Source organism: Sapajus apella, unplaced genomic scaffold (genome assembly GCF_009761245.1).
Source record: "Sapajus apella isolate SASKATOON/1434 unplaced genomic scaffold, GSC_monkey_1.0 scaffold15, whole genome shotgun sequence".
Classification (NCBI taxonomy): domain Eukaryota; kingdom Metazoa; phylum Chordata; class Mammalia; order Primates; family Cebidae; genus Sapajus; species Sapajus apella.
In genome coordinates this window covers 12,702,450-12,725,940 of record NW_022436955.1, presented here as the reverse complement: position 1 = coordinate 12,725,940, position 23,491 = coordinate 12,702,450, and the positions used below count along the sequence as shown (strand labels likewise).

General features: G+C 48.2%; 4 protein-coding genes across 17 annotated transcripts in view; 2 read left to right on the top strand and 2 right to left on the bottom strand.

The window, feature by feature from the left end:
• The window catches only part of UTP4 (UTP4 small subunit processome component), a 32,526-nt gene extending 31,181 nt beyond the window's left edge, over positions 1-1,345 (bottom strand). For 5 of the 6 annotated variants that reach the window (XM_032284277.1, XM_032284279.1, XM_032284280.1 and 2 more), the window contains exon 1: positions 1,139-1,345. In XM_032284277.1, coding sequence (XP_032140168.1) covers positions 1,139-1,339 — 201 coding nt within the window. In that variant the 5' untranslated portion in view covers positions 1,340-1,345. Of the gene's footprint in view, positions 1-211; positions 373-1,138 lie in introns of all 6 variants that reach the window. The other variant, XM_032284282.1, reaches the window with a different exon arrangement.
• Positions 1,238-15,473, top strand: CHTF8 (chromosome transmission fidelity factor 8). Its single transcript, XM_032284296.1, has 4 exons — positions 1,238-1,344; positions 11,918-11,976; positions 12,318-12,435; positions 12,839-15,473. The coding sequence occupies exons 2-4, from the start codon at positions 11,954-11,956 to the stop codon at positions 13,061-13,063; spliced, it is 366 nt and encodes a 121-aa protein (XP_032140187.1). The 5' UTR covers positions 1,238-1,344; positions 11,918-11,953; the 3' UTR covers positions 13,064-15,473.
• On the top strand, positions 1,240-15,473 carry DERPC (DERPC proline and glycine rich nuclear protein). 3 transcript variants are annotated; one of them, XM_032284292.1, is made up of 4 exons: positions 1,242-1,344; positions 11,918-11,976; positions 12,318-12,435; positions 12,839-15,473. In XM_032284292.1, the coding sequence occupies exon 4, from the start codon at positions 13,060-13,062 to the stop codon at positions 14,632-14,634; it is 1,575 nt and encodes a 524-aa protein (XP_032140183.1). In that variant the 5' UTR covers positions 1,242-1,344; positions 11,918-11,976; positions 12,318-12,435; positions 12,839-13,059; the 3' UTR covers positions 14,635-15,473. The 3 variants fall into 3 exon arrangements, with proteins under 3 accessions (XP_032140184.1, XP_032140183.1, XP_032140185.1); XM_032284293.1 differs by lacking the exon at positions 12,318-12,435 and having other exon boundaries at positions 1,240-1,344; XM_032284294.1 differs by lacking the exons at positions 11,918-11,976; positions 12,318-12,435 and having other exon boundaries at positions 1,245-1,344.
• Positions 15,474-15,816: 343 nt separating this feature from the next.
• The window catches only part of HAS3 (hyaluronan synthase 3), a 33,647-nt gene continuing 25,972 nt past the window's right edge, over positions 15,817-23,491 (bottom strand). For all 7 annotated transcript variants that reach the window (XM_032284285.1, XM_032284289.1, XM_032284288.1 and 4 more), the window contains 2 exons: positions 19,903-20,004; positions 15,817-19,099 (listed from right to left, as the gene is read on the bottom strand). In XM_032284285.1, coding sequence (XP_032140176.1) covers positions 18,176-19,099; positions 19,903-20,004 — 1,026 coding nt within the window. In that variant the 3' untranslated portion in view covers positions 15,817-18,175. The remainder of the gene's footprint in view (positions 19,100-19,902; positions 20,005-23,491) is intronic.

Genomic DNA, 23,491 nt, shown 5'->3' with positions numbered 1-23,491 from the left:
GGCAGTGAGATGACACATTTCTAGGTAGGACCCTTCTAATCAACATTCTAATCCAACCAGTCAGACAGATCTCAGAAGTTCGGTAATTCTAAGCAACTTCAGAGGGGCGAGGGAGTCAGTCTATTAGTTTGATTATAAAACATATACAAGTTTCTTGAACTTCAGAAGAAATTAACATCAAAACACCATATCAGCCTCCCAAATGACTTACTTTCTCTTGAAAGTAGTTTGCTGACAAATTATAAATTTCTACAGTGCCATCTGTTCGTGAAACAGCCAATCTGTTTGACTGGTTATTGTAAGCCACACAGCGGATTGCTGATGGAACATAATTAAAGAAACGTACTCGATGGACCTTAAATTCACCCATTCCTATAGAGGGAAAAAAGAGTCGTTATTGTTCAATGTTAACTGCAGTATGTCACATACAGTATTCGGTTCCTTACTATCACTGTTCTGGAAGGAAGGCTCCAACTACATCTCCTGAAGTTCATCTACTAACAATGCCCCCCACAAGAATCGTTCAATCTTCAATAGCCCAGGATGGTTTGAATAACGAGGCTTCAGCAAAAAAAACAATAAGGGTCCTACTCCAGAGCTCCAGAATTCCAATCTCGGGGGGGGCCTAGGAATCTGCATTTTAGCAAGCATCTCTCCTCAACTCTATTGCTAAGTTTGCACACAAAAGGTCTAAACAGATGTAGTGACAGTGGGGCTGATGGTGCAGGCAGAACCGAGCTCCTCTTGAGGAAAAAGCAATAGTGCTTGACTTACTCTGGCTGCCTGGTCTGACGTCTGTCACCCTATCCCTCACGCCCGCCAACATACAAACCAGGCGAGGATAGAAACCGGGTCTTGTTCGCCTCTGACTCGTCTAGCTTCAAGGTTAGGAACCCGCAGACAGAGCAGGCGCGTTCTGTCAGGCCAGGCTCGGCCCGGCCCGACTACAAGAGCGTGTGAAGCGCGCGGTCTTCGCCTCCCCTTCCTTCTCCTAGAGTTTAAAGAGCAGCCCCCACCCAGCCTGGGTACAAGAAGACCCTCGAGGAAAGGAGCTCAGCAGTTCGCCGACCCTGGGCCGGCGCACCCTAATAGACCCCCAGCTCTCCCACCCGCTTCCCACACCCTTTCCCCAACTAACCAGCTGCCCCGCGCTCTCCTTCCCGGCGCTCACCTCTCTCCGACCTGGCCCCACGTGCGCGCGCGCTCTCAGGCTTTGCCCCGGAAGTGCTCCTGGCGCATAGCCGGAAGTGCGCAGGCAGTGCTCGCGGCGGCGGCGACGGCGGCGGGAGGTTCGGTTGTCGCCCGTTGGCCGCGCGGCGCCGCGCTCGGCGGCCGCCATTGCAGGTCAGGCCGCGGGCGGGGGGGCACGGGAGGCCGCGGGGAGCGAGGGCCGAGCTGGGGATGCGGGCGAGGGCGCGAGGGAGCGGGAAGCTAGTGAGCCGGGGCCGGGCGGGGCGCGCGGCTTGGGGAGAAGAATGGCGAGCCGAGGGGCGGGGAGCGCGGGCGGGGGAGGGGTAGCCGGGTAGGGGGAGGGCGGCGGGAGGGCGGCGCGGAGGTGGGGGCGAGCCCGAAGGGGCCCCCGGGGTGGGAGGGCCGGGAGCGTGGGGGAAGGGAGCGGTGTGGAGACGGAAGGCCGAGGGAAGGAAGGGAGTGAGCAAGGCGGAGCGGGAGAAGGGCGGAAAGTGTGGCCGAGCGCGGGCTGAGGACGGAGAGGGGGCGGCGCGGGCCGGAACCTCGAGGTACGTGCGGGAAGGGGATCTTCCCGGGGTTGGGAGGGAGCCCAGCCAGCTGTGCTTGCGGGAGCGGGGTAGAACTGGAACCTAGGAAGTAGCGGGAATAGCAGAAAGGGGACTTCGGGGTGAGGGGTAGGACCGTGAGATTTTGTTCTAGGGAACATTTGTAATCGTGGAGCGGGGAGGCTTCTGGGAGAGCTAATTGGAAGGGCGGTTGGAGAGTGACTCCAGGCTCTTTTGTGGGTGGGAAGCCGAGAGACTAGTGGGGTGGGGCTCTGGAAGAGTCAAGTTATTGAGAACCGGGAACAATTTAGAGAAAGAGGGTGGTAAAGACGTTTAAAGGGTAATCTTTTGGGAGGAGGATGAACGGTTTGGAGGACCACTCCAGTGGGTGGTGTGGAGGAAGGCGGTTTAATGAATAGTTTCCCTGGGAGGCAGGAAAAGGGGTTAAACAGCTTGTAATTTGGAGGCGGGTGTAGGATAGTGGGGAAGCGGATTGAGAAGTCCCAGAAAGTGTGTGGGACTAGAAATAGGAAGTGTTTGTAGTTCTAGCAGAAAGGGTCGGTGGGGGCCGAGAGGGAGTGGGTGGAGAAGATGGGCGGGGCGGGGGGGGGAGGAAGAGCTTAGAGGGAGACCCCACGCCGAGCTAGAAAGGAAAAGGTTTGGGGGAAGACAGGGGGCGGTAGCATTAAGAGGAGGACAAGCTAAGGATGGGACTGCAGAGTAGCAGAAGATGGAGAAAACTGCAGTAACTCAGATCGACTGAAGCCATCTTTTCCACCATTGGTACAAATACCAGTAATTGATTCCCTCCAACTTGGGAATCCTAAAATGTGATGGGAAGTATCACGTGTATGCATAGCATCCACACACGTTTTTAAACACACACTTCACTGAAGTTTGGAAGCATTCAATTACACCAATCCTCCGTAAGTCCCTTTTTGGAGGGGAGCAAGCTTCTCATTTAGAAACAGGATTTTTTAGATTTAGTAACATAAGCCTTTCAAGAGACAAGATCCCCTTCAAAAGTATAGACCTGTCCCCTTCAGTCACAAAACCACGATAACACTACAAATAAAAATAATCTGTATTCAGTTGTATGTAAAGCATTCCGAGTTGTTCACTTGGTAGAAAGGTACATAGAGACATAGTCATCATATTTAGAGAAATGACCTTCCAGAACTTAATTACTGAAGCAGTTTGGTGAACCACAACTGCCATGTTTGAATTCTCCCATTTTGTAAACTTGATTTTATCCTGGTGACCTGCCGCTTTCGTAGAATGCTTTAGTCCATTATAAACATTCATATGCTAATACAATGTAGTATTAAGACATTTTATGGGATGAATACTAAGAAAATGCCAGCTTCCTCTGGGAAAGCAATAGCTTGACCCTGAAGGCTTACCATGTGTTTAGACACTACTAAAAGTTACCTTCATTACCTCATTTTTGCAACAGCTTTTAAAATAGGTGTTTATGCCCAATTTATGGTTACGAAAACACGTGAGGTTAAACTACCACTGTCACATATTTGGCTAGGTGGCAAAATCGCAGAATCCAGGTCTGTATGACAAGTGAGTGCTTCACTGTATCCCTAAACAAAGTATCCACCCTGGGATTAAAACAAAAAAAAAGCTCAATAATTGCCAGCTGTTGGCCTAGCAAAAAATTAAAAATTATGAATATTTGCACTCTAGAATAATTGATTTCACCCCAGTTTTAGAAAAGAACTTAAAGGATTGGGGATTTAAAGCCTTGGTTTCTTGTCTTTAGAAAAAAGAAAATACAAAATGAAACAATTCTAAAACATTGTTTGGCTTTATTAAAATTTAGTTATTTGTAGTGAGGTTGAACCATTGAGTTAAAGCCTCTTTTTTTGCTATAAGCCATATGTTCTGTTTAATTGGATACATAGCACATTTTCTTCTGCCACATTTTATTTTGAAGGATTATGAGGATCATTGTTCAGGCTGTTCTGTTCTCTGTAACACAGTAATCTTTTAACAATTTAATATTTAACAATTCAGAGACCAGAGGATAAGAATTAAATTTTGTAGAAGATTAAAATGAATACTTGACAAAGAACAGCCTCTATTCTCATGACTTATTTTCTGTCACACTCAGGAGCAAAGGTGTAGGGTAAAGCTGTGTACTAGAGGTGGCATTGAGTAGATTTTTCTAAAAGTTTCAAAAACCAAAACATCTTGATTGGATATGATAAAAGGCAAGCTGCTTGTTTGTAACTGCCTGCCCCACAGATGGCAATAGTTACTTTGGTGGCAAGTTACAAGGCCTTCCCCATAGATTACTTATTTGCCATTTTGTAAGAGATGCTGTGAGAATGAGGCTAATATTTGTAAAGCAGCAGCAGTTCTTTTGCAGAAGTGCTTTACAAGAGGGGACTGTGTGAGGAGAACTGTAAGAGGGGGCGGGATTGTGGAGGGGTTAGGGTTCATATCCCAGCTCTAGGATTAACTAGTTGTGTGATCAGTTAACATTAGCTCCTCTAAGCCTGTTTCCTGGTTTGTGAAATAGGAGTGAGAAGACTGCTAAAATCATAGTGTTAGGGTGAAATGAGAGGATCCAGATAAATGTTGGAAAAAGGCTAGCTATGTGAGAAATGAAGCATTTTATGTTTTAAAGATAATGCTCTGCCTGGACTTTTCTTAAGAAATACGTGGTGGTACTTTGATTTGTCAGGTGTTTTTTTTTTTGTTTTTTTTTTTTTTTTTTTTGAGTGGAGTCTTGCTCTGTTGCCCAGGCTGGAGTGCAGTGGCCCCAATCTTACTGCAACCTCTGCCTCCCGGGTTCAAGCAATTATCCTGAGTAGCTGGGATTATAGGTGTGCGCCATTATGCCTGGCTAATATATTTTTTTTTAACTGAGTGCACTGAACCCGGGATAATTTTTCTATTTTTAGTAGAGATGGGGTTTCACCATCTTAGTCAAGCTGGTCTCGAACTCCTGACCTTGTGATCCGCCTGCTCAGCCTCCCAGAATGGGATTGCAGGTGTGAGCTACTGCACCCTGTGGGTTGTTTTTTTTTTCTTAATAGGAGGTTTCATCTTGTTGGCCAGGCTGGTCTCGAACTCCTGACCTCAAGCAATCCACCCGCCTCAGCCTCCCAAAGTGGTGGGATTACAGGCGTGAGCCACTGCGCCTGGCCGGGTTTTTTATCATAATAGTTAACTAACTTCAGAAGAGAGAAGCCAAGTGATGGTTAAATAGGGTATATCTCAGATTGGTCTGATTCCAGCCAAAGCTTTTGGATTTTGGGTAGGGTTCCCATTGTGAGTCTGGATTGATTCTTTGAATGCTGCTGCCTAAAAGGGAAAAAAAGTTTCCTGAGCTAAAGTCATTTGACTAATTTAGGAATACAGAATTTACGTATTGTTTAGTTCATTTAGCTGTATGAAGGCCTGTAAAGATCAAGTAGAAAAACTTTTCCCCTTCTCATGAGACTGGGGACAGGGGACATAATTTTATTGCAGGGAAAGGTTTGGTTTTCTTTATACCTTCTTATCTCTCCAAGGCTACACACGAGCTGTGGCCAGTGAGACTGATACCATGCTGTAATATAATGAATTTAAATAATGTTTTTGAAAAGCTACATCACAAAAGTCTCTCCCTGGCTCTACAGTTAACCTTGTCAACCTGGAATTATTGTTCCTGACCGAAAACATGTTAGTCCTAGCCAAATGTGGGATTGAACTCGGCTCTTAAGACAGAGTTGGCCAGCATGGTGGGTCACGCCTATAATCCCAGCACTTTGGAAGCCAAGGTGGGTGGATCACTTGAGGTCAGGAGTTCAGTACCAGCCTGGCCAACATGGTGAAACTGTCTCTACTAAAAATACAAAAATTAGCCGGGCATGGTGGCAGGACGCCTGTATTCCCAGCTACTCTGGAGCCTGAGGCAGGAGAATTGCTTGAAGCTGGGAGGCAGAGGTTGCAGTGAGCTGAGATGCCACAGCACTCCAGCATGGGAGACAGAGCAAGACTGTGTCTCAAAAAAAAAAAAAAAAAAAAAGTTGCTAGGAGAGCTCTCCCACTGGCTACCTTTTAGTTTCTTGACTTCATATATAGTGTATTCATCAAACTGTGCCTTCAGATGCTCTTGATAGAGCTGCGATTTCTAAACATTACAACAAACAACTAGAAATTGCTCTAGTTGTCTTTCAGTGTTGCTGGAATGAATTGAGACTGAAGATTTAGACATATTTTTCTTATACAGAAAAATTTCATTGTTACATTTGTTATTACTAATAGGGTTTTATCTGTATTATACTACTTCAGCTCTTTTTTTTTTTTTTTCCTGAGACAGAGTTTCGCTCTTGTTACCCAGGCTGGAGTGCAATGGCGCGATCTCGGCTCACCGCAATCTCCGCCTCCTGGGTTCAGGCAATTCTCCTGCCTCAGCCTCCTGAGTAGCTGGGATTACAGGCACACACCACCATGCCCAGCTAATGTTTTGTATTTTTTTAGTAGAGACGGGGTTTCACCATGTTGACCAGGATGGTCTTGATCTCTTGACCTCGTGATCCACCCGCCTCGGCCTCCCAAAGTGCTGGGATTACAGGCTTGAGCCACCGCGCCCGGCCTTCAGCTCTTTTTCCTACTCAGTCTACTCTCGAGGCAGCGGGGGCACATTGGGCTGCATGTTCTCATATGCTTTTTTTTTTTTTTTTGAGACATTCTCACTTTGTCGCCCAGGCTGGAGTGCAGTGACGCGATTTTGGCTCACTGCAACCTCTGCCTTCTGGGTTTAAGCGATTCTCTTGCCTCAGCCTCCGAGTAGCTGGGACTACAGGCATGTGCTAATTTTTTATATTTTTAGTAGAGAGGGGGTTTCACCGTGTTAGCCAGGATGGTCTCTATCTCCTGACCTCATGATCCACTCGCCTTGGCCTCTCAGAGTGCTGGGATTACAGGGGTGAGCCACCACACCCAGCCTCATATGCTTTTTAATCAACTCCACTCTGAATGAAATACATACTCCCTGCCACCTCCATCAGTTGTGTCCTCAGGGAAGTACTCAGGGATCACTACCTAGTATGACCCTGCAAGCAGTTGCATAGAGTAGAATCTTAAGTAGCAAGTAAAGAAATAATAAAAGTCAGGTGTTACAGGACATTTTAAGGTGCTAAGGTAGAATTTTAAAATTCATTAAAGGGATGCCCTCCTCTCCATTACTGACTAGTAAAACACCTGCATGTGTATAAATTACCTAAGTGTAGCCAGAGCAGTCCACAGGTTCCTGTGAACTAAACTCTTAGAAATTGGGCTTGAACTTCGTTTCTACATGCATCTGCAGCATCCCAATAGGTCTAGTATAAAACAAGTTTTTACCAGCCTGACTGTGTGTGGCAATAAGATGGTGAGGCTGTGGGCCACAGAACTATTTGCAGGAGCATTGCTAGGTGTCTGGTGATGCCATAGTTGTACACAGGCAGAACCTCCTTACATCAGTGTGTAAAGGTGTACCTTCTTATTGAAGCACGGGGGATTGGTATGCAAGTACAGCTGTGCTATCCCAGCAACCAAATGTGTTTTCCACACCACTGTTCTGAATTCCTGTTCTAACAGGAGACTGTCCAGGAAATGGAGAATGCATTGAAATATTCTGCATTCTCTTTTTTTCTCAAGTGTGTGGTCACAGTGCTTAACGATTGATTTTGGTTGTCAGGAAGTAGGCTCTGTCTCCTTCCCTGCCTTGATCTTCCTAGAAAGTACCGAGTACCTATGTGAACACCTTATTGCTTCTCTAAAACCACTTGTATTCAGGAAGATTTGGGCTCGAAGAATTTAAAATTAAAAAACAAAACAAAACAACAACAACAAAAAAAAACCCTGTATTTTTCTGTCACTTACACCCATCCAGGAAAATATACTGCATCATCATCAAAAGCATATTTGCAAGAACCCCTTCTCAGTTTTGTGTGCGTTATTGAGCCTTTTTTGATTCATGGCTAAAATATACCCTTCCTTAAATTATAGTCAAAATGGTGGATTAAAATGTGATTTTCTTATCCCACTGTCTAAAAAATTTAGCTTATCTCAATAGAGCCTTGGAGTCTTTAAAGCATCTTAGCATATGTTATATTCAATCTTTGCAATAGTTTAATAGGACATAATCTAGGTGTCATAGTCATAAAGATACTTGGGACTTGTTTCTGACTTTACAATAAAGAGCTCTGCACTTAAAGGCAGGAGAGCTGAATTTAGGCCTTCTGATTTTAAATTGTTATCCTTCTTCAAGAAACCTTATAAAAGGATTTTTAAAGTGCTCTTAGTTCTGTTGATGGTAGCGGTGGGGCCTCTTATCTTTGGGTGCAGCAGTTTGTGTACTACCCCTTCTGCAGTGGTCCCACAACCTGTGCTGGTGCAGAAGGTCTGACTCAGTTCAAGAATGCTCTCTTGATTACATATTGCCCTTCTGACCAGTTCTTGCATACTCGATGTCTGCTGGAGGCCTTGATTCCTTTTCATTCTCATTAATACTTTTTTTTTTTTTTTTTTTAACCTTTGGGAAGGCAGAATTGCATAGTGATTATGAGTGTAGATAGTCAGACGGCCCAGATTTCTATTCTGTCACATAGCAGCTGTGTGTGTCCAACATACAAGCAAGTAACTTAATCTGTATATGCCTCAGTAGCCTCATCTGCAAAATAGGAATAAATACCTATGTCATAAACTTGTTAAGATGGTTGAATGAGAAACCAGCAATATATATGCACAGTAAAAATTCAAAACGTGTTAGCTTGCTACTTATATTTGAATTTAAAAAGTCTAGTGAGTTGACCAATTTCATCTTCCCAGAGTATGTGGTGTTTTAGGAATACAGCCATACTATAAGGGTGTTGGCAAAATACTTTTCCCTGGAGATCCAAAAGGAAGATTGACATACCAATAAATCTCAACCCAGCACAGTGGTTCACGCCTGTAATCCCACACTTTGGGAAGCTGAAGCAGGAGGATCCAAGAAACCAGCTGGGTGCAGTGGCTCACTCCTGTAATTCCAGTACTTTGGGAGGCCAGGGTGGGCGGATCACCTCAGGTCAGGAGTTCAAGACCAGCCTGGCCAACGTGGTGAAACCCTGTCTCTACTAAAAACACAAAAATTATCCGGGTGTGGTGGCAGGTGCCTGTAATCCCAGGTACTCAGGCTGAGGCAGGAGAATCGCTTGAACCCGGGAGGCAGAGGTTTTGGTGAGCTGAGATCATGCCGCTGCACTCCAGCCTGGGTGACAGAGTGAGACTATCTCAAAAAGAAAACAAAAACAAAAACACAAAAGCCTGTTTAACATTTTAATCATGTGTTTGCTAAGTTTGAGCACAATTATAACACCTGTTAACTTTCTATACTATAGTTGCCAAACATTGAACTAATAACCTTCTACTAAACTCCATGTATACATTGATAGGACTTAGCCAGAAGCTGTAATTTTGTCCCATATCCCTTCAAACACCCATGAATCTATCCTTCCTAGAAAGTGAACCCAATTGTCTTTAGGCAAAAATGTCCCGTTCTTGTAAAGTTCTCCAGATTTACCACCAGGTGGTGCTGTCGTTGTATAAAATGAAAAGGTATTGTCTTTTTTGTTTTGGTGGGGGGGGGTGGAGAGAAGACAGTGTCTTCTTCTGTTTCCCAGGTTGGAGTGCAGTGGTGTGATCTTGGCTCACTGCAATCCCCGTCTCCCAGGTTCCAGTGATTCTCATGCTTCAGCCTCGCGAGTAGCTGGGACTACAGGCACCACACCCAGCTAATTTTTTGTATTTTTCCTAGAGATAGGGTTTTGCCATGTTGGCCGGGCGGGTCTTGAACTCTTGACCTCAGGCGATCTGCCCACCCTGGCCTCCCAAACTGCTGGGGTTACAGGCGTGAGCCACCGTGCCCAGCCAAAGTCTGTTATCTAAGTATTGGGAAATTTTTGTATTGAAGTGAAAGGTGGTCAAAGCTTTTAATGAGAGTCACATCAGAAGTCAGCTTACCATTCACTAAAGGTGTTTGGAGGATTTTTTCAGTTTCTTTGGCTTTATTTTTTGAGACAGAGTCTGACTCTGTTGCCCGGAGTGGAGTGCAGTGGAGCAACCTCAGCTCACTGTAATCTTTGCCTCCCAGGGTTCAGGTGATTCTATTTTTTTTTTTAAAGAGGTGGGGTCTCACTCTATTGCCCAGGCTGGAGTGCAGTGGTGCTATTCACAGGCGCAATTCCACTGCTGATCAGCATGGGAGTTTTTGACCTGCTCCGTTTCCGACCTGGGCCAATTCACCCCTCCTTAGGCAACCTGGTGGTCCCCCCACTCCCAGGAAGTCACCATATTGATGCCGAACTTAGTGTGGACACCCGATTGGCATAGCGCATTACAGCCCAGAACTCCTGGGCTCAAGTGATCAACCCACCTCAGCCTCCCGGGTAGCTGGGACTACAGGCACACACCACCGCACCTGGCCAGGCGATTCTTCTACTTTAGCCTCCTGAGTAGCTGGGATTACTGGGGCCTGCCACCATGCCTGGCTAATTTGTGTATTTTTAGTAGAGTCTGGGTTTCACCGTGTTTGCCAGGCTGGTCTCAAAACTCCTGACCTCAAGTGATTCCAGCCACCTCAGCCTCCCAAAGTGCTGGGATTATTGGCCTGAGCCACCACACCTGGCCCGTTTGGCTTTATGTGTAAAGGGAGACCCTTTGAACCTTGATAACCAAGGAGGTAAACTTGAAGCCTTTAATCATTACCAAAGAAAAAGTGAAATCTTAAATTCCATAGGCCCTTTTTTTTTTTTTTAAAGAAACATAGCAGGAAATAGACTACCCTAGGCTGGGCACAGTGACGCATGCCTGTAATCCCAACACTTTGAGAAGCCAAGGTGGGAGGATCACTTAAGCCGAGGAAGTAAAGACTTCAGTGAGCTGTGATCTTGCTACTGCACTCTAGCCTGGGTGACAGAGTAGGACCCTGTCTCAAAAGAAGATAAAAAGACTGGGCGTGGTGGCTCACACCTGTAATCCCAGCACTTTGGGAGGCCGAGGCGATAGCATCATGAGGTCAAGATATCAAGACCATTCTGGCCAACATGGTGAAACCCTATCTCTACTAAAATTACAAAAACTGGCTGGGCACAGTGGCACCTGCCGGTAGTCCCAGCTCAGGAGGCTGAGGCAGGAGAATTGCTTGAACCCTGGAGGCAGAGGTTGCAGCAAGCTGAGATAGTGCCACTGCACTCCAGATCTGGTGACAAAGCGAGACTGTATCTAAAAAAAAAAAAATCCTTGAGAAAGGCACCTTAACATAGTGATCAAGAGTATGGTCTTTGCAGTCTGTGTCTTAGGTTTGTAACATCTTTGTCTTAGTAGCTATGTGATCTTGATTACTTTTGCACATACAGTTGACCACTGGTGATCTTAAGCAACCTTATCTCATGTGTACAGTATTGGTAAAAGAATACTTCCAGCAGCCGGGCGCGGTGGCTCAAGCCTGTAATCCCAGCACTTTGGGAGGCCGAGGCGGGTGGATCACGAGGTCAAGAGATCGAGACCATCCTGGTCAACATGGTGAAACCCCGTCTCTACTAAAACTACAAAAAATTAGCTGGGCATGGTGGTGCGTGCCTGTAATCCCATCTACTCAGGAGGCTGAGGCAGGAGAATTGCCTGAACCCAGGAGGCGGAGGTTGCGGTGAGCCGAGATCGCGCCATTGCACTCCAGCCTGGGTAACGAGCGAAACTCCGTCTCGGGGGAAAAAAAAAAAAAAAAAGAATACTTCCATTTATGGCATTGTTAGAGGAACAAGATAAAATGTATCTAAACCACTTAGAAAAGCACACAGTAATAAATATTAGTTGTCAGCTGGGCATGGTGTCTCAGACCTGTAATTCCAGCACTTTGGGAGGCCAAGGTGGGCAAATCACGTGGTCAGGAGTTCAAGACCAGCCTGGCCAACATGGTAAAACCCCATCTCCACTAAAAATACAAAAAATTAGCTGGGCGTGGTACCTGTAATCCCAGTGACTCAGGAGGCTGAGGCAGGAGAATCAATTGAACATAGGAGGCAAAGGTTGCAGTGAGCTGAGATTGCACCACTGCACTCCAGCCCAGGCGACAGTGCAAGACTCTGTCTTAGGGGAAAAAAAAAATTAGTTGTCATTATTATTACCCTAATTCTCTTTTTCTTTTTTTTCTACAGCTTGTTTTCACTTGATATTTTAAAGACAGAAAGCTCATGGTGCAAATTGTTATTTCCAGGTGAGCATATTTTGAGATTTTAAAATTTGGCTTGAAATGATGTGGGCTATAGAGGTGTGAGATGTTTCTGGAAGAATCAGGGTCCTTAGGCACGTCTTGCACAAATCCTTGCATTCTCATCTCTAGTTCAGTGCCCAATTTCCCAAGAATTTATGTCTGACAAAGAGGTCCTTTGGACCTTGAATGGTGGTATAGGACACTATTCATCCTTATTAGCACTGCCCAATTTCCCAAGAATTTATGTCTGACAAAGAGGTCCTTTGGACCTTGAATGGTGGTGTAGGACACTATTCATCCTTCACCCCTCAAAAATATTGTAACCGCCAGCCCTTTGCTTGCAGTGCGAGGGCTGGAGGCCTGGCAGAATGGGTGCTGATGGAGCTACAGGGGGAGATCGAGGCTCGCTACAGCACTGGATTAGCTGGAAACCTCCTGGGAGACCTACATTACACCACTGAGGTGAGGGGGCTTTTCTTTCCCTGCCTAATGCCTCAGGAAAGCAAGCTACACCAAGGTGGTGCTCCCAGGACCCAGAGTGAGGACTGCCTCAGGTTTGTTATTCAGGGTCTAGCTAATCTGCGATGCTCTCTGCTTGTTCTCCCCCTACCTCTACAGTAGCAGGGAAATTTAATTTGGGGAATCTGGAAAGCTCACATTTCTGAAAGTGGAAATACTCTTACGTGGGGCTAGAAAGAGTAAAATGGGCACATGGGTGGGTGGTCCAGTGTGGCTGCTCAACAATGGGAGAGCTAGACCAGGGAGTGGAGGTGCCAGCATAGCCTGCCAAGAGCAGCTTTAGGAGGCACCTGAGTGTTATGGCCTTGCCCCAAACCTCAGGAATCTTATTCTTGTTCTGCCAAAGGGAATCCCTGTGCTGATCGTGGGGCATCATATCCTGTATGGGAAAATCATCCACCTGGAGAAACCTTTTGCAGTCCTTGTCAAACACACTCCTGGGGATCAGGACTGTGATGAGCTTTGCCGCGAGACTGGCACCCGGTATCTGGTGACAGCACTCATCAAAGACAAGATCCTTTTCAAAATCCGTCCCAAGCCCATTATCACCAACGTCCCCAAGAAAGTATGAAAGAACCTCGGATTTTCCCTAGAGAGCGGCCAACTCCTTGGACTCGTGCTCCGCTGCCACCTCGAGGACGGCTCAACGGTTCCCTGGGACCACAGGGAGGTCCTGTTCTGAACGCAGGCCACCCACTGGGTGTGAACTCAGATCCCTTCCTTATGGCGGCCGGTTCTCTTGGTGGAAATCTGGCCCCATTTCCAAGGAACCCATCTCCTTTTCCAGCTTCATCAGGCTCATTAGCTTCAAATCCAGCACCTTTCCCAGCTGGTACTCGTGACCCAAGCATGGCTTCTTTTCCAAGAGGGCTGAATCCCACTGGCACAGGTGCAGTTTCTTTCCCAAGACCTGGTGGCCTCTTGGGGCCAGCTCCGGGCCCAGGCCCTGTGGTAAACCCTAGGACAGGGGGTCTTCCAGGCCCAGGGCCTCTGTCTAACCCCAGGTTAGGGGGTCTCCCAGGATCAGGTCCTATGTCCAACCCAAGAGCAGGTGGTCTCTTGGGAGCAGGTCCTGACCCCAGAAGTGGTGGTCCCATGGGCCCCGGATCTGGACCTAACCTGAGAGCAGGTGTTGTGTTGAGCTCTGGGAATGGTCCTCCCAATCCTAGGCCAGTTGGCCTGGGCCCAGGATCAAACCCCAATCTGAGATCAGGCTTTTTAGGGTCAAACCCTGCCCCCAGGTCAGGTGTCTTTACAGGCCCAGGCCTTGGGCCCAACCTAAGACCAAGTGGCCTGGGCCCAAGCCCTAATCTAGATGCCAGAGCAGGTGGCCTCTTGGGCACAGGATCTGGTCTTAACTTAAGAATGGCTGGACCTCAAGGCCTCGATCTTGCCCCCATTCTTAGAGCAGCAGGTCTTTTAGGAGCAAATTCAGCTTCTTTCTCACAGGCTTCTGGAAACATGGGCCCAAGTCCATCTTCCATGGCAAGAGTACCTGCCCCCATGGGCCCAAACTCCGGTCCTGGCTCTCGGGGAATTGGCCTTACAGGGCCAAACCCGTCTCCCATGTCAAGGGCTCCTGTCCCCATAGGCCCTAATTCGGCTCATTTCTCAAGGCCAAGTGGCCCCATGGGGGTAAATGCCAATCCGTTTCCCAGGGGAGTGGGTTCATCTGCCTTCTCTCAATCTTCTGGCCCATTGGCATCAAACCCAGCTACCTTCCAAAGGTCTGCTGGCCTCCAGGGCTCAAATCCAGCAGTTTTCCCAAGAGCCTCTGGGCCACTTGGCCCCAACCCAGCTAACTTCCCAAGGGCTGCTGGCCTGCAGGGTCCAAGTCCAGCTACCTTCCCAAGGTCTGCTGGCCCATTAGGCTCTGGTCAAGTTGCATTCCCCAGGTCAGCTGCCGGGCACCTGGGCTCTTCTCCAGCAGGCCCTATGGGTATCAACCCAGCTCCTTTTGCAAGGCCAACTGGGACCCTGGGTCTCAACCCAGCTTCCTTTCCAAGGATGAATGGCCCTGCAGGCAAGAGTTTGGTCCCATTTCCCAGAGTGGGGAGCCTCCCTGGCACAAACCCAGCTGCTTTCCCCAGACCAGGGGGTCCAATGGCTGCAATATACCCAAATGGAATGTTACCCCCTTAAACACCGTTTTCCTTCCAGGACCACCTTGGTTCCTAGGCACTGTGGTTCTTGGCAGGGGCTGTCTCTTAGGTAAAAGGGTAGTTGTGGAGCTACAGTCTGAAGAACATAGCTGGGGCTCAAGTTCAAATGAGCCATCTTTTTCTTCTGCGTTTTTCTTGACTGAAGGTGAGATGTTATTTGTGGCATGTGAACTGTGGCAGGTGGGAATAATCCTGGCCTTGAGAAAAAGGATCTCCAGCTCCCAGAAGCCTGCTGTGCTTTCTTCCTGCAGCTTTCTGCCCATTGTTTCTTACTAGTTTCTTGAATTGTTCTTGTGGACTTTTCCTCAGGGATACATTGGCCTGCAGGTCCCAGTTCACATGTAGTCCCCTGATCACCATTGGAGAATCAGCTCACTGCTCTCTAGAAACGTGGTGTTGGTGAACGGATCATGCTTCTGTAGCTCTGACCTGGGCAGCTTGGACCTGGTCATCCTCTACTGCCATACCTTTCCCTGGGGGCTTGAACACAGAACAGGGAGATGGACAACCACTTCAAAGACCCACTGAATGCAGTTTCTGCTTGACTGACTGTGCCTGCACCTCTCTTTTCCTGGGACTCAGAGGTGGCCAGATTTAAGGCTTCTCTACTCATCCAACTCCCTCCTTACTGGTACTCCCAATCAAAGAACCTCAAAAATTTAAACCGATGTGGATGGGAATATGGGAATTGGGGTGGGGGTGGGGGAATGAAGGGAATAAATCACTGTGCGTTGTTCAGCCTGATGTGAAAGGATGGTTGGTGGTTTTCCTGCATTGTATCTTTTCTTACTGTTTCTTTAATAAATGGGATGAGAGGGCTGCTGGTGTCACTCTATTTTATTACCTGTTTGATTGATAGGGAAGGAAGTTTACTCTGCTTTTGTTTTAGCATGGCTGGGGTCTTACATCTTGTCAGCTAAAACACTTTTGCTCCAAGAGGAAACAAGCTTTGGTGTTTAGCCTTAGCAAGGGCTCATTCATCTGCCAGTTATTTCACCAAAGACCCTCTACACTGAAAGTGAAGCCCCCATGGGTGTACAGTTACCAGAATGGACATGTTGCCCAGTCTTGAGTGAGTCCCCCGACAAAACTCTAAAAGTCCCTCTTTTGAAACTGGAATAAAGAGCTAGCTTTCATTAAGTACAAAGTAGTAGTTCAGAGATAACCAGCATATGTGAGAATCTTTATTTTGACAAGTAAGTGCAGTATAAAAAACTTGACCTGAAAAGTTTAAAAAAAAAAAAAAAAAAAGCAGGTAAAAATAAATATGTTTACAAATTACTGTAAAAACAATACAAAACAGGATTAGAATTCTCAGTGAGGAAAAACCAAAATGCGTCCAATTGTATAAAGGCTCTTCCCTTGCCAGAAACGGGAATAAAGCTGAAGACCCAGTTTGGTTTTGCTGCTGAAAAATACACAAAATAACTTAGAAAAACCAGTCGAGGTCAAATGTTGTTAGCCCACTACCTGTACCTGCCTATTTTTGATTTGAGGAAAGTTGATGACCACAGTGCAAGACAGAGCTGACGGTAGGACAGCCAGGAGAGCCTGTCATCCTACATTAATCTTCAAGTAAATGCTGAAGAAAAACAAGCCCTTAGTGAAGTCTGAACTCTGCACTTGGTTGACCGGATTTCCTCCATTCTAATGCTCAAAATAGTTTACTTCTTGGCCAGCAGAACGATTGCCTGGAGCAGCTGCCTTAGCAAATGCATGCTGCCTTCCAGCTTTCATGGGTTGGGTCCTATGTCAACCACCAGTCTTAGCAGAAACTCAAAGTCTGTGTGATGTGGCAGCTGTTGGCTACACCTGGAAAACGCTTGAGTTCATGGGAGATGAAGGAAAGCACCAGAGTTTGCTCATCTGTGGCTCAGAGCACACTTTGCGTCTTTGTAGGAAGCACCTCGGTACACTAGAAGCTTGCCCTCTCTGCTGCTGTCCACGTTAGTGCTGGTTCTGCACGGGCTAGCTGGCCCCTCAGAAACGACATTTGGAGGGCAAGCAAGCAACCTCTAAGTCAAAGGCTTAGGATCCCAGGTTTTAAACTCAAAAGCTGAGAACAGCATGGAATTGCAAGTCACTGGAATATGGCTTCCCCTCATTCCCCAAAAGCAGCAGAGGGAAAACAGCCACAGAAGAGAGAAAGCAAGAACCTTAGGATGCAGGAACCAGTTCCATCTCCTAGTTTGGTTTCTGGAAAGAAGCAAGCAATGCAGTGACTGTCACAACTTGGCTGTAAGAATTTCCTGGAGAAGCCACTGAGAATGGATGGTCTTCAAGATAACCATTTTGGATTTGAGAGTTCACTTTGGGAACACTGAAAAGCTTTCCATTGGAGATGATTGTCAAGAACAGTAGCCTGAACGTCACACATGCTAACCCAACTGCCAAGGAATCTGTCCAAGCAGCTACAAGATTGTAGCCAATTTGATCAGAGGCTCCTCATAGTTCCCATATGTTCCGAGAACAGGCCTGCCTCCTGTGTAGATTCTGTAAGAGCCTGGGCTCTGCTCCAGTTGCTACCTTGAAAAACTTACCCATGATGACAGTAGAAGAGGTGACTGCTGTTATACCTCAAAAACTGCCTTTGAAGAAGAAAGTGAAGTGAGTGTCTTAGCCTCAGATCAGAGCTGAATTTGAGAGGAATTCAGAGTGTACAGGTTAAAATACCAAGACTTCACTTTTTTTTCTGAACATGTTGGGGCTTAATCTTTTTATCTCCCCAGCAGAGATCACAGACAAGCTAAGAGCCCATCTAGACGTCTGAGCAATTTCCAGGTGGAACACCCAAGGCCTCCATATAGCTTATGGCCTCCTTTAGCACCACCACAATCTTTGTTCCTCCTGGCAAGCTTTCCTTTTCAGTGTACACTTTTAAAAGCAGTTCAGTGCTAACTCCCTGCTGGTTTGGCTCATCCCTGGAATGTTGATGTGGAGTGGAGTATCTCACATAAAGCACCAGTCCTGGACCCTGTTTTCTGATGCCCAAAGATCAGGCTTCTGGGCCTTGTATCTCAGGCGCAATCTTATTGCATTGATGACTACTTAGGGGTGGGGTGGGGGTAACATACACTAACCAGCCCAGCTCGCTGAGTAGAAGTTCTCCTGCCACCTCTGGTTGTGTTCAGATGGGCTGGGAGAACCTCTTTCCACAGGTTGCCATTACTCAGGTACCTATCACAAGCTGCCACTAAATGGGACTTACTTGGCTTAGCACACTTCTGAGTGCCCTCTGGAGCCCAGGGGGAGGCTACTGCCTATGTGTAGATGCAAGCAGACAGGCAGCCTGGAAACGCAGAAGCCGCTCCTGCCCTGCACCTGGGGATCAGTGCTGCCTCCTCTAAGCAGAGCTTCCAGGCCACACTACGTCACCATTCTTTGCATTTTAGATTTGTCCTTTGGACCATTAAGAGACGAAAACACAGCACTCCCTCCTCCCTCCCACCCCATCTTTTCTTCTTCTGTTCCCCTTCCCTCCCTTACCCATTGCACTTTACCCGCTCTGCTTGGGGGTCATGTCACACCTCAGCAAAAGCCAAGCCATATTGCTCTGGCTTCTTCCCACACCGCCGGGCAATGATGGCCAGATACAGCATGAGGAGGGCCACCCAGTAGCAGCCATACAGGATGGCTCCAGAGACAAGAAAGGCTAGCTCCGTCTCACTGAACAGGTCCTGGCAATAAGCTGTATAGGCCAGCCCTCCCAGGAGAACTGCCACCCAGATGGACACAGGGATGAGGCCAATGAAGTTCACCACAATGGTTTTTCGGCCAGAAGTGCCCCAGCCAGACTTGTTGATGGTAGCAATGGCAAAGATCTTGGCTGGCAGGAGGCTGGACATATAGAGGAGGGAGTAGAGGGACATAAAGATCATCTCTGCATTGCCCCGAAGGAAGCAGGCGTAGGTGGCCTTGATGATGCCTACCAGCTGCACTGTCAGCAGGAAGAGGAGAATGTTCCAGATGCGGCCACGGTAGAAAAGCTGTATGACAGTGGCAATGAGGAAGAAGGGGAAGAAACCCGTGACCACTGACTCGTAGGTCATCCAGAGGTGATGCTTATGGAACCACAGAGAGTTGTAGAGCCACTCCCGAAAGTAAGACTTGCTCCAGCGGGTTTGCTGGTTGAGCCACCGGAGGTACTTAGTGGGGGTCTCTGTGAGGCATTTGGAGCGTGCGGTATACTTAGTTCGGTAGCCAAGGCTCAGGACTCGGTTGGTGAGGTGCCGGTCATCCCCGAAGCTGCACTTGCTGCCTAGGAACTTCTGATGGTACCAGTCCTCCAGGAACTGCTGGAGGAGACTGTTGCGGTACATGCCCAAGGGCCCACTAATACACTGCACGCAACCAAAGTAGGACTGGCAGGCCCGCTCTACGTTGAAGGCCATCCAGTACCGCACGCTGCTCAGGAAGGAAATCCACGAGTCGTACTTGTTCAGGATCTGCAAGGGAATAGAGACGCTGGGCCTCCCCGCCTAATGACCTACACCTGGAGGACACAGACACCAGAGACCACAAGGCCTCCTTACCATGGCTTCTGTGGCCCATTGCTCAGATTCCTGGCCATTGGTTCCTTCAGAGCTGGGAAACCTGAGGCTCAGAGGAGCCAACCACACGCAGTCACTGTCCCCAGCACCAGCTCTACCTTCCTATTGTGTCATCCCATCTGCAGAGATTTTCCCTGCTAAGTGGCTCTAGCAGTCAAAACCACCTTCAATCTCAGGAGGCAGCCTGTGGTGGTGGCAGAGAAGGGGGATTGGGAAGAAGCCAATATACCACCTCCCACCTGTCCTAAGCCTGCTATGGTTGGAAAGTTCTAGGGAGACCTGGGATGCTACTTGAGTATCTCTGGCAGATTGGGCCCCTTATTTTTACCGTATTGCCCTGAGGTCTTCAGCTCGTTCCCTAAGAACAAGGGCTCCTCAAAGATCTGGCTTTGGAGCTACTTGCTGCACCACCGGCCAAAAAGGAAGTGCCCTCTAGGATCTAAGGCCTCAAAGTACTGTGCCCCTCCTACAGTGTAGACTCTTCTCCATACCTGTTAAGTGACTTCCCTTCATGTAGAAGAAGAGCAGGAAAGGGGTTGGCAGCGAGGGAGGCACGCTCTTTGGTGTCAGTGAAAATTGCCAGTGAGGAAACTCCCCTCAAGTACTAGGAAGTCAAGACACCCATTTCCCAGGCATATCCAATTGGATTAGGAAGAAATACAGACCCCTCCCCCCAGATATCCCTGGTGACATCTTACTTGGACATCTCCCCCGACTCCCCCTACTTGGGGATCCTCCTCCAGGACTCGAAGCATCTCGATGGTGCAGGCTGGATCCAGCACGGTGTCAGAGTCGCACACCTGCAGAGGGAGTGTGCCGTCAGCCCGTTCTGACGTCAGGCCTGCACACCCCACCCCCATCCCTGCTCACTGCCTGAAACATAACCCCCTCTCACATGACTCATTTCCAGCCACTAGCTAAGAGATCTGTGCTACCAGAAGGTGCCAAAGGAAAAACGAAGGTAGGAAAAGAAGAATTCAGCTATCAGGCTTGACAGCTACTAGGCTGAGAGGGAGAAACCCTGAAGATGGTTAGGTGTCAGGCCTGGAAAGGGAAACATGCTTAGCACCATACCCGTTTTTAGCTCCTATGGAGCCAGGTGCCACAGAATTGGCCTCAAAATATTTCTCTGGGGTCCTTGGGGAGGAGGGGAACATGTCACTGAACTCAGATGACAGGCACAGTAGGGTAGGCCAGGGCTAACAGACTACGTACAGCCTGAGCTGACCCCACAGGGTTAACCACAGGGTCCCCGAGTCGACCTGTGGTCCTTTGGACAACCTGCAGCCCAGCAATGGTTACCAGTCTACCTACTCACAGGCACCTCCATGACACCAGTAACAAGGCTGCCAGTCTCTGCACCCTCAACAGAATCCCTTGGCCGAACCTCTCAGAACTGGGCACAGTATGGTCGAGGGCTCCCCCTGGAAGCTGCTTTGAATAGGCACGGACGCTACAGCAGCTGCCTCCAGGCAAACTACAAGGCCAACTGGGCCCAGCTCTTGGGAGGCTTATGGCCTGATTCTAACAGGTGGTCCCATTATGAGTTGAACCTGGGCTATCAATGCTTGCCCTAATGGCTGACTCCTTAATTGTTTTCTAAAAAAATTACCCAAGTGGTATGAAGAATCCAGTAAGCACTGGGCAGGAGAACTGACTTACAGACCTGATTCGCTCTGTGGTCACCGTTAGGAGAGCAACAAAGAGATCCACAGATAGACGAAAACCCTGTTCTACAGATAAATGAAAACCCTGTTCTGCAGAAGCCTAAAATCCTTGTATTAAAATTGCTGAATAAGATCCTGGCTGGAAGGAGGCTGCCTCTGACACAACCCCACCCAGCTTTCTCTATGTTGGAAGACAGGGTGGCCACAGACAAGCAGTAGAAGGCTAAAGGGGAATCCAGGCTGGGTCGCTCACATGTGTTTCTTCCCACCTCCCTGCCAGACACATCCTTACATCCTGGTCCATGCCTGGGAAGGGCCCAGGAAGCCTCAGGCCCGACTACAGAGTCTCCTCCACTTACAGGCCAAGATTCCCAGCACTGCTGCTGCTGCTAATCTCACTGCTCCTCCCTCCTCTCCCCTAGCCCATTCATTATATGCTGCTTCGCTTCTTTCAGTCCAGGGAGGGCTTTCTAACTGAGCAAGGTTAGGGGAGAAAGAGGTCTGTGCTGCCTGGGTTTCCCCACTGGCTGGGGCAGAGTTTTGCCTCGAAGAGAGAGATACCCACCGCAGCAGGCGGTGGGAAGACAGGCTGAAATCCAGCAGGTGCTTATGGCCCTGGCCCAGGGCTGCCTTACGCAGTGATCCCAGGGCTGTAAAGAGAGAGCTCAGGTGTGTGAGCCTGTTTGCTGATCCACCAGAACCCAGACCGCCAGGAAAGGGAAATGGTGGGGCCGGGGGTGAGATTTTGTGCTTGCAGGGAATTGGTGACAAAGTCACTGTGGCTTGAGCTTGTGCCAGGGCTCAGGGGCTCTTCCCTAAGCATTTGGGTCCCCAGGAAAGTTCCACAAGGTCCCATGACCCTAAGTGAACTACAGTCAAATAGCCTGCTAGGCTCTCCTCACTCCCTCCAAGGCTGAGGAGGTCCTGGGCTTAGGAAGCCAGAAAAAGATAAACATCAACGCTTATGCAAAGACAGCTATCAAAAGCCAGACACGCAATCTCAGTGAGCTAATTTTAAGTGGGTACACTAGAGACAAATAGTATTAGAGGACTCAAAATGCTATCAGCAGACTGAATTGGTACACAGGTGGGCTGGCAGGACAGCCACTGCGCCTTCAAGCACTGACCAAGTGATGGGCAGCACCCTGCTTTGGCAGGCATGGAGAAGGACAGTCAAATAACAGAGTCGGGAAGAGAGGCAGCGTGGATGCTGTCAAGAATCGTGGCCTAGGCTGGGCGTGGCGGCTCACACCTGTAATCCCAGCACTTTGGGAGGCTAAGGCGGGCGAATCACCTGAGGTCAGGAGTTCAAGAGCAGCCTGACGAATGTAGTAAAACCCCATCTCTACTAAAAATACAAAAATTAGCCAAGTGTCGTAACACACACATGTGATCCTAGCTACTCTACTCGGGAGGCTGAGGCAGGAGAATCACTTAAACTTGGAAGGCAGAGGTTGCAGTGAGCCAAGATGGTGCCACTGCACTACAGCCTGGGCAACAGTGAGACTCCATCTCCAAAAACAAAACAAAAAAAAAGAATCCTGGCCTACAGGGTCCTAGGTTTTGGTTTCTACTTTGTACCAAAATGTGTGGACTTTCTTCTTCTCAACTCTTGAGATTTTTTTTTTGAAGACGGAAACCATGTCAACCTAATACAATTTCCAAGCTTATGTCAGTGACTGCTTTGACCAAAGCTGGGCAGGGTTTATTCAGGGTCCTAGCCCTGCCAATGCTGCTACAAAATGAAGCTGGTCATTCGCACCTGTGTCTCTCACCTCCCAGCCACAACTTTGACACTAGGAAGAATGGGACTTTTTGGCCATTACTAGAATATTTTGAGTATTTCTGAGGATGGTTTCCTTTGCTCTTCACCACGCTTCCTTATGAAGAGATTCAGCCCCATGTTGCCAGTGCTGAGGCAGTGCTGCACCACAGTAAAAGACTTGAGATAGACTTGAGACAGACGGCCTGGGTGCAAATCCTGGCTCTGCACCCTACTAGCAGTGGGACATTAGGCAAGTCACTTAGCTTTTCTGTGTTTTGCTTTCACCTTCTGTGAGTGGAGATAATGGTACTCCCTGGGAGTGTTATGAGGATTAAAAGAACTAAAGTGAAGGTGGGCGCGGTGGCTCACGCCTATAATCCCAGCACTTTGGGAGGCTGAGGTGGGTGGATCGTCTCAGGTCGCAAGTTCAAGAAAATCCTGGGCAACATAGTGAAACCCTGTCTCTACTAAAAATACAAAAAAATTAGCTGGGCCTGGTTTAAGGTGCCTGTAATCTCAGCTACTAGGGAGGTTGAGGCAGGAGAATTGCTTGAACCCAGGAGGAGGAGGTTGCAGTGAGCTGAGATCACACCACTGCACTCCAGCCTGGGGGAACAAGAACGAGACTCCGTCTCAAAAAAAGAGAAGTAACATGGAGCTGGGTGTAGTGGCATTTGCCTGCAGTTGCGGCTACTAGGGAGGATGAGGTGAGAGGATTGCCCAAGGCTGGGAGAGTTCAAGGCTATAGTGCATATTGATCATGCCTTTAAACAGCCATTGTACTCCAGCCTGGGCAACATAGGGAGACCCTCTCTCTTTTAAAGTAAATAAGTCTGGATGTGGTGGCTCACACCT

Excerpts from the sequence above, each read along its gene's own strand:
- DERPC (XM_032284293.1), top strand. The coding sequence starts at position 13,060 with ATGAAAGAACCTCGGATTTTCCCTAGAGAGCGGCCAACTCCTTGGACT.
- CHTF8 (XM_032284296.1), top strand. The coding sequence starts at position 11,954 with ATGGTGCAAATTGTTATTTCCAG. Across the intron at positions 11,977-12,317 it reads GTGCAAATTGTTATTTCCAG|TGCGAGGGCTGGAGGCCTGG; the intron begins GTGAGCATATTT and ends CTTTGCTTGCAG. Across the intron at positions 12,436-12,838 it reads ACCTACATTACACCACTGAG|GGAATCCCTGTGCTGATCGT; the intron begins GTGAGGGGGCTT and ends GTTCTGCCAAAG.